We start from the raw sequence: 14,625 nt of genomic DNA, 5'->3' as shown, positions 1-14,625 counted from the left end.
TTTTTGACAGAGTCTCACTCTGTTGCCCGGGCTGGAGTGCAGTGGTGTGATCTCAGCTTACTGCAGCCTCTGCCTCCCAGGTTCAAGTGATCCTCCTGCCTTAGCCTCCCAAGTAGCTGGGATTACAGGTGCACACCAGCACATCCGGCTAATTTTTGTATTTTTAGTAGAGATGGGTTTCACCATGTTGGCCAGGCTGGTTTCAAACTCAAGTGACCTGCCCACCTTGGCCTCCCAAAGTGCTGGGATTATAGGCATAAGCCACTGCGCCCGGCCCTAAGTTCATTATCTTCTAATGAAGATATGTTTTCGGAAAACACAGTGCTAAGAATTTACTTATAACTAGCTGGTAACTACTGTAAGGATAGTTTGTGTCAGTTTTTAATCTTAAGCAATATCAAGACATTCTTCTAAAAGTCTTATGTTTCTGTATTCAAGTAATAACAACAGTTAAAATAAGTTATCCTCTATTTCTGAGTTCATATTGCTTGGATTAAGCTCTGTAACCTTTAAAGTACTTTTAATCTGTTGCCTTTATACATATGCATTTTACCTTTTAGCAAATTAAGATCTTTTTGTAAGAAAGACTGGAAATGAAATGTATTTCTCCTTAGTACTTAAATACCTTTTCTCAAAACAAAACAAAAAAACTCAAAATGCTTCAGTAATTCACAAATACGGTAAAGAGAATTTACTCTTAGAACTGTCTGGAATTTCCCACACTGCCCTACTCCCAAGTAGGCTAAATTTAATATTTAGAATCGCAAATAACATTAAACAAGAAGGTAATGGCAGGTTTTTCTGTTTGTTTAATATTAAACATTCTTCTTGCTTTTACAGGTATAGGCACAGCATGGTAGATAGAGGTATTCCTTCCGTTTTTATAAAATGCCATTCTGATTTGTCTGTTTTAAAATTACAATCTTAATTTCTAAAAATATATATTGTTCAAAAATCTGTGGTCAGGTTGGTAATAGGAAATATAGTCTTTTCTTCTTTTTTCTTTTTTTGGGAAACATAGTCTTATTTTGTTCCAAACACTGTGTAAGGAATTCACTTATGTAGGATTATAATCCCATAATCATTGTTCTGAAATCCACAAAGCTCTAAAAACCATATATATTTTAATACATTTGCTGTTAAATCTACTTTGGTGGTAAAGCCTGCACTGCACTGACATAGGGCTATGTATAGTCTTTAACTCATTTGGTGTGAATACTCATACATTTTGCTGCAGAAATACTGTGTGAGATTATGGGGTACTCACCCAGGACTCAATGGGGGGGGGGTATTAAGTTAAACGATGGGCATATCTATTCTATTTTTTAAAGTTCAGGCACACACAGGGACCCAAGGATTTTGGAAAAGGAAGTGTGTACCCACACTTTATCATCAAGTCAACCTTTTAAAATGGATGCCATTATCACCCCCATTTTAAAAAATAAAGATTAAGTAAATTGCTCAAGGTCATATGGCAAATAAGTGGCAAAGCTGGGATTCTAATTTGTGCAGTTTGGCTCCAGAGTCTATGATTTCAATAATTAATTATATGGTGCTACTTTTCCTACTGCTTTTCTGTAAAATCATAAGCATATAGATCAGTTACAGCCAAAATTTATTCATTAAAAATGTCAACACCTTTTAATTATGGTCTAACAGTTGGATGAGAGAACCAGTATACTACATTCTGCTGATATTGTTAGCAATTTACTCATTGTAATTTGTTGGATTTGTCTCAAATTTTTTAAGCCATGCATTCTTCCATCTCTGTCTCCCTTTTTCTTAATTCTTGCAATTTCGATGAAGTTTCTTATTTGTAGAAAAAACTAGGTCATTTGTCCTATAGTTTCCCTCCATCTGGATGTTGATTTCTTACCTTTTGTTAGTGTGTTCCGCCTCCTGTGTTTAAATCTAAAGGCAATTATTTTTCAACAAAAATACTTCATCAGGTGGAAGTGTATTCTTCCAGCAGGAGACAGATAATTCCTGATGGTTTCTCAGTTGTGAATAAAGAAATAATTGATGATCACTTCTTAAATCTATTAGTTCACAGAGCTTGTGGAGTGATATTGTCATTTCTTTTTCATTTAGTAGTTGGAATGTTTCCATAAAAAATTTACTTCAGTTATTTTGTTATTTGCATCATAATTCATACAGGAAAGACAGTATAAATATTCCTGATTCTTTCCCTTTGTTTACCAGTTTTCAGAATAAGAGTTGGTTTCCTTCTGTCATTAAAAATGAACAGTGATACCTTTTTGGCTTGCATGTTTGGTTGATTGGTCGTGTCTGATATAATTATTTAAATGTATCTGTCCTTCATCCAATTACAGTTACCTTTATTTATGTTTTAAATCATCCTATCTTTGGCCAGTAGGAAGGTTTTCAAGGTGGATCCTGAGTCCTTTTGATATGACCCTAATAGCCTTTTGATTGCTTTGCTGCTTCCTGATGTAAGATGTTGCAGGCTTATCTTGTACATTTCCTGCTCCAGACCCAAGATCATCCATTGTTCTATGGAGTCAGTGTTTCTTTTAATGGGAAATGGTTTGTAGAGATCACAGTGTGAGCGCAAGGGGGTGCTTCTTCCTACTGGGTAGCTTGTCTCTAGGCCTTTTCAATGGAGCACGTAGGAGAGATGTGTTTTTAAAGATTAACCATACTGTTAATCATACTGAGGCCTCCAACTGAAATTCAGAACTACAGGATGTTTATATAGCCTGATTAAGCTTTCATATTTCTATCTCATGTCAAAAATTTCAGCTTCAAAGGTACCATCATAATTACTTCAACTTGGTGTATCCCATAATACCAATATTGCCACCAACAATTTGGTTACGGAATGCAGTCTACAAAAGAGTTTTTTTGTACTTTAGTCCTGAGAATACATCCCACTAAGTATATACAAATTAAGTTTTAAAGTCACTTGGGATAGCTCCTCTGGGTGATATGCCACAATTGGAAAACATTTAGGTTCATTTAGTTTCATTTTACTTTCAAGGATTGCTTTTTAAAAACAGAATTTTGCTTTATAATGTAACATATTTACATGACTTCAAAGTCATGTCTTCACGCTGGGCGTGGTGGCTCACGCCTGTAATCCAAGCAGTTTGGGAGGCTGAGGTGGGCGGATCACTTGAGGTCAGGAGTTCGAGACCAGCCTGGCCAATACAGTGAAACCCCGTCTCTACTAAAAATATAAATATTTGTCAGGCGTGGTGGCGCATGCCTGTAATCGCAGTTACTCAGGAGTCTGAGGGAGAAGAATTGCTTGAACCCAGGAGATGGAGGTTGCAGTGAGCCAAGATTGCACCATTGTACTCCAGCCTGGGCAAAAGAGTAAGACTCTGTCACACACACACACACACACACACACACACACCAAAAAACAAAGTCATGTCTTCTTTGTTCCTTATACCCCTCCTCTTCCCTCCTTGCCCATACAGTCATTTTAAATGTTAATCTACTTGTAAAATAATAATTAGTAAATATATATGTGTATACACATGTATACACACATATTCCTCTTAGAAAAATGGTATTTACATATTACATATCCTTTTCCCACTCAATATTCTGTAGTGTACAGAGATATTTCTCAATTCCTTTTTATGCATGCATAGTTTTACATTGTATGGATAAACCATAGTTTATTCAACCAGCCTTCTATTGGTAGACACTTGAGTTTTATGTCAGCTCAAAGAAAATTTAAATTCTAACATTGGTATTTTGGAGAGAAATTCTATTTGAGAATGGCTGTTACAGTAAGAGAGACTCAATCTCATGTTCAGGTTTATCATATCTGGTTTCCTGTAAGTCTGAATGACCATTCAATATGTAGGTGTTTAAAATAGCACCACATAGCCAGGCGTGGTGGCTCACACCTGTAATCCCAGCACTTTAGGATGCCGAGGCTGGAAGATCACTTGAGGCCCGGAGTTGGAAACAAGTGCTGGGAACATAACAAGAACCTGTTTCTACAAATAAAATAAAATAAAATAAAATAGTACCATGCACATGTCATACTGATTTTAATCTTTTTGTATGTGACAAAAATAGGATGGTAGCAAGTAGGCTGAGGAAGCTTTTTTTTTTTTTTTTATGAGACAGGGTCTCACTGTGGCCCAGGCTAGAGTGCAGTGTCTCAATCATGGCTCACTGCAGCCTCAACCTCACTGGGCTCAAGCGATCATCCTGAGTAGCTGGGACTACTGGCATGAGCCACAGGGCCGGGCTTGAGGAAGCATTTTAAAAAATTACTGTCATTAGTGTGGGATGGTGAAGTATGCAAAGTATAAAATAATAGAGCAGTAATTCTGTTATAGGAAAGGGGTCCCAATCCAGACTCCAAGAGAGGGTTCTTGGATCTCGAGCAAGAAAGAATTCAGGGCAAAGTGTAAGCAAGTTTGTTAAGAAAGTAAAGGAAAAAAAAAAGAAAGTAAAGGAAGAAAAGAATGGCTACTCCATAGACAAAGCAGCCCTGAGTGCTGCTGGTTGCCCATTTTTATGGTTATTTCTTGATGATATGCTAAACAGGTGGATTATTCATGCCTCCCCTTTTAAGACCATATAGGGTAACTTCCTGACATTGCCATGGCATTCGTAAACTGTCATGGCGCTGATGGGAGTATAGTAGTAAGGACTACCAGAGGTCTCTTTCATGGCCATCTTGGTTTTGGTGGGATTTAGCCGGCTTATTTACTGCAACCTGTTTTATCAACAAGGTCTTTATGACCTGTATCTTGTGCCGACCTCCTATCTCATTCTGCGACTTAGAATGCCTTAACGGCCTGGGAATGCAGCCCAGTAGGTTTCAGCCTCATTTTACTCAGCTCCTATTTAAGATGGAGTTGCTCTGGTTCACATGCCTCTTGACAGTTCCCTTAGAGGCAAAATCTTTTCAATAAAAAGAATAAATTAATACTGTAAAGTGCTTTAAAACAATGTTTGGCACATGTTAAACACCACATGTTCTTGCTGTTATTATTTGAAAAAAATTCCAGGTAAGATTCCTAATTCAGCAGGTCACTAATGGAACTTTTAACAATTCTTAAACAACATTACTTTTAAAAATTACGTAAAAAGCATGTAAGCCTTTGGAAACAAACTTGTTTCCTTATGATCATATTATTTAACTTCTGGTGACTTGATTCATTTGAGCATGTTTATTTTGAAGTCATCACCTTCATATAATCAGTTCAACTTTAGTCACTATTTAATGATCAACTCTACTGTGCTGTAGATGGAATACTAGGCCTGGGGGAGCTTAGAGGAAAAGACAGTGGGGGATGGGAGTTCAAATAATTATAAGCAGTAATAAAGTAAATTAACAAAACCATAAAAATTAAACTCCACAGAGTAGCATTTGAACTTGATGAGTTTACGGATAGGTAAAACTATACTGCTTTTAAAATGTGTGTGGACTCCAAAGTATCCTCACCATCACAAAGTGTATTCGGTGAACGATGTTCAGTCCCCAAATTTGGAAGTTAGGGCGGCAACTTCTGCTTGAAATAAGACAAAAGTAAAAATCCACCTCAGTGCAACGCAGAAGACACGAAGAGTCAGGTTTTCTACCCACCCCGTCCTAACATCCTCTGAGCGCTTTAACGCTCTCGCTCAAGGAGGCGCGGGCTGCTGCGATGGAGATGGGTGTCCGGCGCCGGCACGTGCCGTCGGTCTTTCCGGCCCTGGTGAGGGAGCTGGCGGACTCGCGCGAACGTTCGCGGGAGAACGCCAGGAAGGGCAGATGGTTCCTCGACTCTGAGCCCCTCCCTGCTGCGCTCGCCGGGTCGAGGGCGCTCGCCGGGTCGAGGCCGCTCGCCGGGCTGAAGCCGCTCCGAGCGTCGGGCCCCGCGCCCTGGCCCTCCTGGGTGTAGTCCCGGTCCTGCCTCTGCGGGGCCCGAGCCCGCCCACGGCGCCGTCTGGCCAAGGTGTCCCAGCTGCTCCTTGGCGCCCCCTGGCCCAGCTCCCGCGCCCGAGGTTTCCGGTGAGCGGCAGTAGCCGGTTATGACGACTCCCTCCTCTGGAACAGCCGCCGTCTCCTCCGCCTCCTCCTCGGTAGTTCACGGCTGCCCCGGCTCCAGGTGGGACTTCCCCGCAATCTGCGGAGCCTTCCCCCGCTCTCCTTCCCGCCGCCGCAGCGCTCTGCGCTGCTCTTGCCCGGGTGGTACCCGCTCCCGGCGCGGCTTCCCGGAGGGCTATAGCCTACGCACGCACTCCGCCCGCGCCTTCCCATTCCCTGCGGGCCGGGAGGCGGGCGTCGGAAGCCGATCCTGGCCCTCCCCGGCCCCGGGCGCCCGGCCCCTTCCCAGCGCCCGGAGCGCAGGCGGGCCCCGGGCCCTAGCCGCTTTGACCAGGTTTCCAGCCGGGGCGGAGCCGCTCCCCGGGGCCCCTCCCAGGCGCGCTGGGGACCCGGGGCGCCGCGGTGCACGGTGGCGGGCGGCCCCGGGAGATCTCCGACCCCGAAGCAATCCCTGGCGGCGCCCGGGGTCCGGAACCCCAGCGCGGCGTCTCAGCCGCGGCGGGGCGCTCGCCACTGACCCCTCAGCCCTTGGCCGGGACTGACGTTCAAGCGGACAGCTGGGCTCTGCCGGGACTGACGTTCAAGCGGCAGCCGAGCACTTCCTGAGCCCTGCCTGGCACCCGCCGAGAGGCTTTTTGGCACAAGTAGGGGCCAGCCGTTGAGGTGTCATTCGGAGTCTCACGTGTTGAACTTTCCATTTGCCCACTGCCTTCTTTAAACTTTTCCAAGCTCTCTCGCTCTGCGACATTGCCCCATTTCGCCCGCTGTGTCAACCCCAGGTTTTGCCTCCTATCCATCATCTTTCAGATGTTTCCCTTTTTTCCTTCCTCATTAGGCCTGTGGAAATCGAATCAAGGGTTTCTGGAGTGGAGTGATTCCAGCTGCTTTGAGCTGAAGGAAAAGTAGCCTGGCCAGTAAAGCGTCCGTGTGCTGGAGGAGTGCAGCCACCCATCCCGGCGGGCCTTGCAGGACGACCGACACCAGGAAGGCTTTGTGCCAGGCCCAGCAGCCACCCCCAGCCGCCTTATGCAAGTGGGTACATGCCCTCGCCAGACGCCAGCTTTCTGATCTGCGTCTTTAGATTTTTTCCATCGCCTAAGCGTTACTTCTCCACTGATCGGTGAGTTTAGTGATGGCCAGAGCTCGCTGGAGGACAATGGACTTGGATAACCAAAGGTCAGGGCTTGGTCATAACAATGACTTTATTACCGGGAAGGACGAGTCAAAAAATAGGAAGGCCTGGGAACCCTCAGGCTCGCCACTCTAGGTGGGTAGCCCTGTGATTCAGCCAGTGGGATTACTGCTGTGAGAATGGGAAAGTTGTTTGCTTCTGGGAATGTTTGATCCACTAAGTATCCTGTTGGCCAGTTCCAGTGGATGCCTGTAGAAAGTGGGCCACCTCCTCCTGTTCCCCATTGGAATCTGGTCCTAGTTGCTGTGTTGGGGGTGGTGCCTGTGAACTCGAGTATAGCAGTGTGGTATTCATTAAGGAAAAGAAAGCGCACCACCGGCCAGGCCTTCTGGCTGAGAGTTATCACGTTACATTATTTTCTTTCTTAATATTTCCTTTAATTCACAACATCATCTGAATGATCAGGTTTACTTTAGCATCCTTTTAAGGTAATATGTTTCATTTCTGACAGGTTTTAGAGACCTGAAACATCACAGAAGCTTCTGAGTGGTTCTGAAGATTCAAGAGGTATATATTTTTATTACAAGTAGAGTCATTGTTACTATTAATATGTGTTTTTAAATTTTTATAAAACTGCTGTCAACTCATTCTTGGATAAAAGCTCCAAGTGAAAATGTTATTATAATTCAGATCAGATTTACAGCAGATAACACCATACTCTTGAGGGCCGCCAAAGTGAAAAACCACAATACTTAACTACTCCAAGGGGGGAAAATGGGGGAAAAAGGATTCCTTTTTGGTGTCCCCACTGTTCACTTAGAATTCCATGGCCTTGGAACTTGAGGTTTGATGGAACATAGCAGTCAATTTCCTTTTCTTCTTTCTTTCTTTCTTTTTTTTTTTTTGAGACAGAGTCTCCCTCGCATTGCCCAGGCTGGAGTGCAGTGGCGAGATCACGACTCACTGCAGCCTTGACTTCCCAGGCTAAAGTGATCCTCCCACTTCAGCTGGGACTACAGCTGATTTTTTGTATTCTTAGCAGAGACCGGGTTTCATCACGTTGCCCAAGCTGGTCTCGAACTCAGGGACTCAAGCAATCTGCCAGTCTTGGCCTCCCAAAGTGCTGCTATTACAGGCCTGCAGTCTGTTTCTAAAGGTTCCATCTTCACAGCCCATAATCAATGAAGACTGATTTCGAAAGTTGGGTTTTCCGGTATGACCCAGGAAACAGCATTCCTAGCTGATGAACATCCAGTGTGTATTAAGACTCTGTCATCCAGTGGAAAGAGCACTTAAAAAAAAAAAAAAAAAAGAACAAAGATCCCACTAAAGTGACCTGAGAATGGCAGGATCATTGTCTGGGATATATAGGAGAAATCTGGTCCAAGAGATTTAACACTTACTGGGTGAATTAGAAGTGCAGTGAGGTTTCTGACCATTATCACTGTTCACAATGTAAAGGCATGATGGGAGAGCTTAAGGACACAGTCTTTGAGGCAGACTGCTTAGTGTCCTGGAGTTTCTAAGTCTTAGCTATTATAGCTGATTATTATACCTACTAGCATGTAAGCTTCACAAGGGCAATGAGTTTAGTTCGTGACTGCACCTTCATTGCTGTATCCTGAGTACAGAAGCACTCCTGGAACATTGTCTGTGCTCATACCTTGATTATGATTACAATTTTTTATTCAGCAGACACACACTTGCTCAGAGCCATCCCACTCCCTTTGCTCTCTCACAGATACTTTTCCCCTCCTCATCATTCAGATCTCAGCTTTAATGTTATTTAGGCCCCTTCTCTGCCCCACATGGCTTTAAACTTTTATTTAATAAACATTTCCATAGCATTTAGCATGTGCCAGATAGTTTTCTAAACACTTTACCAATAACTAACTCATTTAACTCATGACAGCTCTATGATGAAGGTTTATTATTATTTCCATTTTACAGATGGGAAAGCTTAGGTGCAGAAAGGTTAAGTAACTTGTTCCAGGTCTTACAGCTGGGAAGCTGCAGATTTGCGATTCAAATCCAGGTGGTTAAGCTTTAAATGTTCACCATGCTATGTTGTCTATCATATTACTTTATTTAGTTTCAGGTATCACTAAACTGGATCCTATCAAGCCCTTCCATAATTTTTGTAAGTTAAAAAGTTTTATTGGAACACAGCCTCATCCATTCTTTTATAATAGACCATGGCTGCTTTTTTGGACAGAGGCATTGTTGCGTAGTTGCCACAGAGATCTTATGTCTGGCAAAGCCAAAAATATTTACTGCTTCTCCTTTACAGGAAAAGTTTGCTGGCCCCTAGTTGGTTTGATTCACAGGCCCAGTCATCAGCTGAAGTTGTTTATTTGATTGCTTGTTTATGACAGTTGTAGAAGGTTTAAAGGCACCATGAGAGCAAGGCTCTTTCTTGTTTAGTTCACCTCTGTATACCCATTTGCTAACGTGGTGCCTGGCACCAAGCAAGTGCTCAAAAAAAATTGAATAAAGGATCATTATTCAGTGGGATAGCAAAGTGCTTTGTAATTATACTTAGCCCTTGACCCTTCGTTGTTTTGTTGTTGTTGTTGTTGTCGTTGTTGTTTTGGCTTTTAAAGGAAATTTGTTAACAAAGTTGTCTTCATTTTGATCTCTAGGTTTGCAGGTTGCTATGTTAATGTTGTTTGTCTTTGGAGTCTTACTTCATGAAGTCTCACTGAGTGGTCAGAATGAAGCTCCTCCTAATACTCACAGCATTCCAGGCGAACCTCTGTATAACTATGCCAGCATCCGCTTGCCAGAGGAGCACATTCCCTTCTTTTTGCACAACAATAGGCATATTGCCACTGTCTGTAGGAAAGACTCTCTTTGTCCATATAAGGTAGGTATTATTTCTTTTCTCCTTATTTTTATGAGGATGCAATTTCAGCTGGCTTACAGGTTCTGCTTTATAACCTGAAACTGAAGGCAGAATTCTAATTTTCGGTTGTCACTGTATAAGTTAATCATTGTTTCATATAATACTTCTAAGGGACTAAACTGCTTAAAATTATGTCCCATTCATAAGAGAGAAATTTAAAATCTAAATCACTTCTAAAACAAATAAGTAGCCAATACTATTTGTAAACTCTGTAAAGAAGCAATTAGATTTTATGCAGGAAAGAACATCTTGTTAAAAGTAACTAAAGAATTTCACACCTCTTCTTTCTTAAACGGCACATGAGAGGATCGGTTAGCACTTAATTTCAGTAATAACACCTCAGCCTCTGTCTCCACATAATTAAGCCTGTTACTGTGGCTTTCTTTTTGTTTTAGAGGAGTTGGAAAGGCCTCAAATAGGAGCCCATTAAGACATCTCACAGGGCCCCAGAGATCAAAGCTGGGCATTGTGAGACACTTCCTTTCCCATGGTGCTGGCACAGGAAGCATATGGAAAAGCAGACTTGGGAATCAGACCAGCATTGCTCCTGGGGCCTTGCAGAAGAGCATTCTCAACTCCTTGGCCAGCAGCAGCTGGGTGGTTCCCAAGGGTGGCAGAGTTGTCCATGTGTTGTGGGGTCTCTGCTGATCTTGATTGCTAAGTGAAGTTGCTGATTGATTCACTTTAGCTGTGATTCCTTTGGTAGCACAAATTCCAGTTTGTATGTCTTTTAGGGACTGATTTTAGAATCCGCTTGCTCACTGAGAAAGGTGGTTTCTTAAGCTACTTCAAGAAATTCAAATTCAAGTGGTCTTTGAGCATCTAGGTAAAGCCCAGACTTTCGGTTAGGGGACCGATATGGTGGGGGTGATGAGTAAGGAGGGTTGTTAAGAACCTTGAGACTGCTCTTTTTAGAATTAACTGTAAGTTTTAAATTTATTGTTATAAGAATACATATTATAAATGTAAATGTGAATGCTCTATAATGATTTATTTTCTTAATGGAAAAATCTAAGAGTCTTCTCTAAATGTCAGAAGAAGGGAAATCAATGTAAATTTTATGTTCTAGAAACACCTAGAGAAGCTAAAGTACTGCTGGGGTTATGAGAAATCCTGCAAACCAGAGTTCAGGTTTGGTTACCCAGTTTGCAGCTATGTCGACATGGGATGGTAAGTTTCCATATGGAATACCCTCTTCAAGTCTTCCTCTTTCTATACAGTGTATGTTGATGCCCTAATTTCCAGCTAGATTCTTTTGGTTTTAGATAGTAATTCATTTAGATATTAATTTGCTTGCACAGTCATGAATTCAACTTGACTATTTCATACTGGGATAGGAATATCTGTCATTTCCTCTGCCAGAGGGAGAAACAGCCAGGACCATAGATAATTTTTTCCCCCCGTGTATACTAAGAAGATAAATGGATGGTTTCTTCTTGATTCTTCCTGGGAGAATTAAGTATAATTAGTACTTCCAATACATGCAATGTTAATGAGGTAAAGAAAATATAGTAATTAAGAATGCATCATTGTCTTCAGTTTCAGGTGATAACTTCATACATGTCTGTTATGTATTTTATGATAAAGGAATAATTCTGTGAATAACTTAGTTTCGTAACTTTATGTAGTGAGGCGTAGTTTTGGAAAAACTATGATAATATACTGTAACAAAATTAAAATAATAAGGAACCTCTAGCATTTTAACCTTTAGAATGAAAATTCAAGGTCCAAAAAAGTAAAAAGAAAAAAACACAGAATATTTTTATTTGCAAATAGGACGGACACTCTTGAGTCAGCTGAGGACATATTTTGGAAACAAGCTGACTTTGGATATGCCAGAGAGAGGCTGGAGGAGATGCATGTGCTCTGTCAGCCTAAGGAAACGGTGGGTATTTTGCTCCTTACTAAATAAACTTGTTTATTTAATTTTAATTTTATTTATTTTTGATACGGAGTTTCTGTCTATTGCCCTGGCTGGAGTGCAGTGGCGCGATCCCAGCTCACTGCAACCTCTGCCTCCCAGGTTCAAGGAATTCTCCTGCCTCAGCTTCCTGAGTAGCTGAGATTACAGGCGCGTGCCACCCCCCCCCACTAATTTTTATATTTTTAGTAAAGGTGGGGTTTCGCCATGTTGCCAGGCTGATCGCGAACTCCTGACCTCAAGGGATCCACCCACCTCAGCCTCCCAAAGTGCTGGGATTACAGGCGTGAGCCACTGTGCCCAACTAAGCTATTTTATTTTTATTACTTATTATTGATTTTTAATATTTATCATTTAGCTTGTAATGTAGAAACAAGATAGACGGCACTGTGAAAGGAATTCCTCACTCTCACTTAGTTACTGGCATAGAATTTTATGTAACTTCCTCAAATAGGTTGTTTTCTTTCCTTTGGAAACCCTGTCCTCCTTATCCCACATTTATTAGATAGTCATATTTTAAGACAGTCGAAATATTTTTAGGTTTAGAATCATTCCCCCAAACATGTGCTAATGAAGAGAAATTGATAAACTGCGTCTTTACAGATTCATTCTCAGATAGTTTGGGACAGATGATATAACACCACCATACTGCTCTATATTTGCCCAGAGCTTTACAGTTTGCAGAAAGCTTTTCTGTGTGTTATCTCGTTTGATGCTTATAAGCGTTATAGCAGATACTGCTGATGCCACTTTATCAGTATGGAAAACAGGGTCCTCAGAGGAGTTAAGCAACTTCTCCAAGACTGCACAGCTACCTTTTAAAATTAATTACACATCTAGGATTAAAATGCAGGTTTTTTTCCAGTTTACTTTCAACCATACCATATCGTACCTCAGTGGATCAGATAAACACGTTGTCAAGAGGTGGTTTGGGGTAGTAAATACAAGAGCAGGCTCTCAACTACAATTCAGATCCTGAGTCTTAGACAAGGCACTTAGGCTTTCCTTGTTTCAATTTCCTCTGCCTTAAAGCCATGCCCATTATGTAGCATAGGTAAGGAAGAAATGAGGTTCTGCAGATAAAAATGCTCAGTGCAGCAGGGCCTGGTTCCCAGCCAAGGGCTCAGCATTATTTTTTAAAGGTTGATGAAGTTGTAAGCACTTACGATTAAGGTACACTGTTCAATGATCCTGAACCCTGAGTCTCTGACATCTCAGGGGTCTCCGATCTCCAACCACACTGGAGAACTAAAAAAATTTTTTAATTTACTCACATTCAAAAACTGAGTATGTACTTTATAGAGCTATTGGAGGGTGTCACTTAATAGAGCTTTGAGCATTCTAGCAAGGTGAATGAGGCCTCAGGATGTGAGGCATGCCATTAAACTGCACGGCCACAGGGTGTCTTTAACAGAGTTCTGTTCTGTCTTGCACATTTGGCTCAAGTCTAGCTGTTCACATGGAAAGGGCAAGATAATAATGACAACCCCTATCTTGCACTCCTCTTTCAAGGTGGCTTGTAGAATGTTCTTTTGACTAAGATTTACCTTGATTTGCTTTGTGCTAGCAGAGTATGATCCTTGTCTTAGTTGTTTGGGCTGTTATAACAAAATACCATAGACTGGGTAGCTTCTAAACAATATCATCACATTGGGGGTTAGAATTTCAACATATGAATTTGGCAGAGACACGGACATTCAGTCCATTGCAATCTTTTACCAACTACAGACTCCAAAACACCATGCAGGTCAAGATTGAGACTTTGTGTTCATTGGGAGTTTTGGGAAAAACAATTAAAATGGCATTTAAATCTATAAATAAAACCCAGAGCAGATAAAAGTTTTTGAAGTTCTGAGCATAACCCAGATTGGTTGAAATAGAATCAGGCTCTGGTAGCTGACTCTGCAACTCCTTTCTTCAATTATTTAGAAAATATTGCCCTCATGTTGCTGTTGAGACAGAGGCTCCCACAAGCTTTACGGTTTGCAGAAAGCACCTCTTATTAAAACTGGCAAACTTCCCTCCCTGCTTTTAATGTCTCTTACATGTGCATTTTTCCTTGTTTCTTTTGGCTTTTGGAAGCTGCTTTTTCATATAGCTGTGGGGGTAGTAGTACTGGATCTGGGTACTTTTTTTTTTCTTTTAAAGGGGACTGAACTGAGCCACATATACAGCTCTTGGCTTTAAAATTTGAGGTGACAGATCGTTTGGGAGTTCTCCATGGTAACTTAAAAGTGGGAAACTGGCAAAAGTATGCTTGGCCAGGGTCTGCTGGGAAGGAGAAAATATCCTTCAGCAGATGCAGTCTTTGGAGAGCTTTCCTTGTCATGTTGTGTGGTTTGAATGTGAGGGTATCCGTGCTGTCAACGTGTCTAGCAAGTCTGGATGAGTCTTTGCTGTGTTAATACTCAGAGTCATTCTTTTTTGCTCAACCTTCAGAGTGACTCAAGTCTGGTGTGTTCCCGTTATCTTCAGTACTGCAGAGCAACCAATCTCTACCTTGATTTAAGAAACATCAAGAGAAATCATGACAGGTACTTTAGTGGTTAATGTTAACATCTAGTATAAATTCTGAAATATTTTCAGATCCAGGGATTTTTTTTTTTTTTTTTGAGACAGGGTCTTGCTCTGTTGCCCAGGCT

At 41.7% G+C, this 14,625-nt stretch overlaps 2 protein-coding genes across 7 annotated transcripts in view; both read left to right on the top strand.

The window, feature by feature from the left end:
- Positions 1 to 2,257, top strand: part of TMF1 (TATA element modulatory factor 1) — a 37,086-nt gene extending 34,829 nt beyond the window's left edge. For both annotated transcript variants that reach the window (XM_063806905.1, XM_054680787.2), the window contains exon 18: positions 11 to 2,257. The gene's annotated coding sequence lies outside the window, so the exon portion shown is untranslated. The remainder of the gene's footprint in view (positions 1 to 10) is intronic.
- Positions 2,258 to 5,717: 3,460 nt separating this feature from the next.
- The window catches only part of EOGT (EGF domain specific O-linked N-acetylglucosamine transferase), a 39,916-nt gene continuing 31,008 nt past the window's right edge, over positions 5,718 to 14,625 (top strand). Inside the window, exons 1-7 of one of the 5 annotated variants that reach the window (XM_063805274.1) lie at positions 5,718 to 6,086; positions 6,861 to 7,057; positions 7,669 to 7,724; positions 9,800 to 10,023; positions 11,132 to 11,232; positions 11,839 to 11,947; positions 14,423 to 14,517. In XM_063805274.1, coding sequence (XP_063661344.1) covers positions 9,814 to 10,023; positions 11,132 to 11,232; positions 11,839 to 11,947; positions 14,423 to 14,517 — 515 coding nt within the window. In that variant the 5' untranslated portion in view covers positions 5,718 to 6,086; positions 6,861 to 7,057; positions 7,669 to 7,724; positions 9,800 to 9,813. Of the gene's footprint in view, positions 6,087 to 6,860; positions 7,293 to 7,668; positions 7,725 to 9,799; positions 10,024 to 11,131; positions 11,233 to 11,838; positions 11,948 to 14,422; positions 14,518 to 14,625 lie in introns of those variants that run through there. The other 4 variants (XM_009445822.5, XM_016940025.4, XM_009445823.5 and 1 more) reach the window with 4 other exon arrangements.

This window comes from Pan troglodytes, chromosome 2, assembly GCF_028858775.2.
Source record: "Pan troglodytes isolate AG18354 chromosome 2, NHGRI_mPanTro3-v2.0_pri, whole genome shotgun sequence".
Taxonomy (NCBI): Eukaryota; Metazoa; Chordata; class Mammalia; order Primates; family Hominidae; genus Pan; species Pan troglodytes.
The sequence above is the reverse complement of the archived record's forward strand: the minus strand, read 5'-3'. Positions and strand labels throughout refer to the sequence as shown.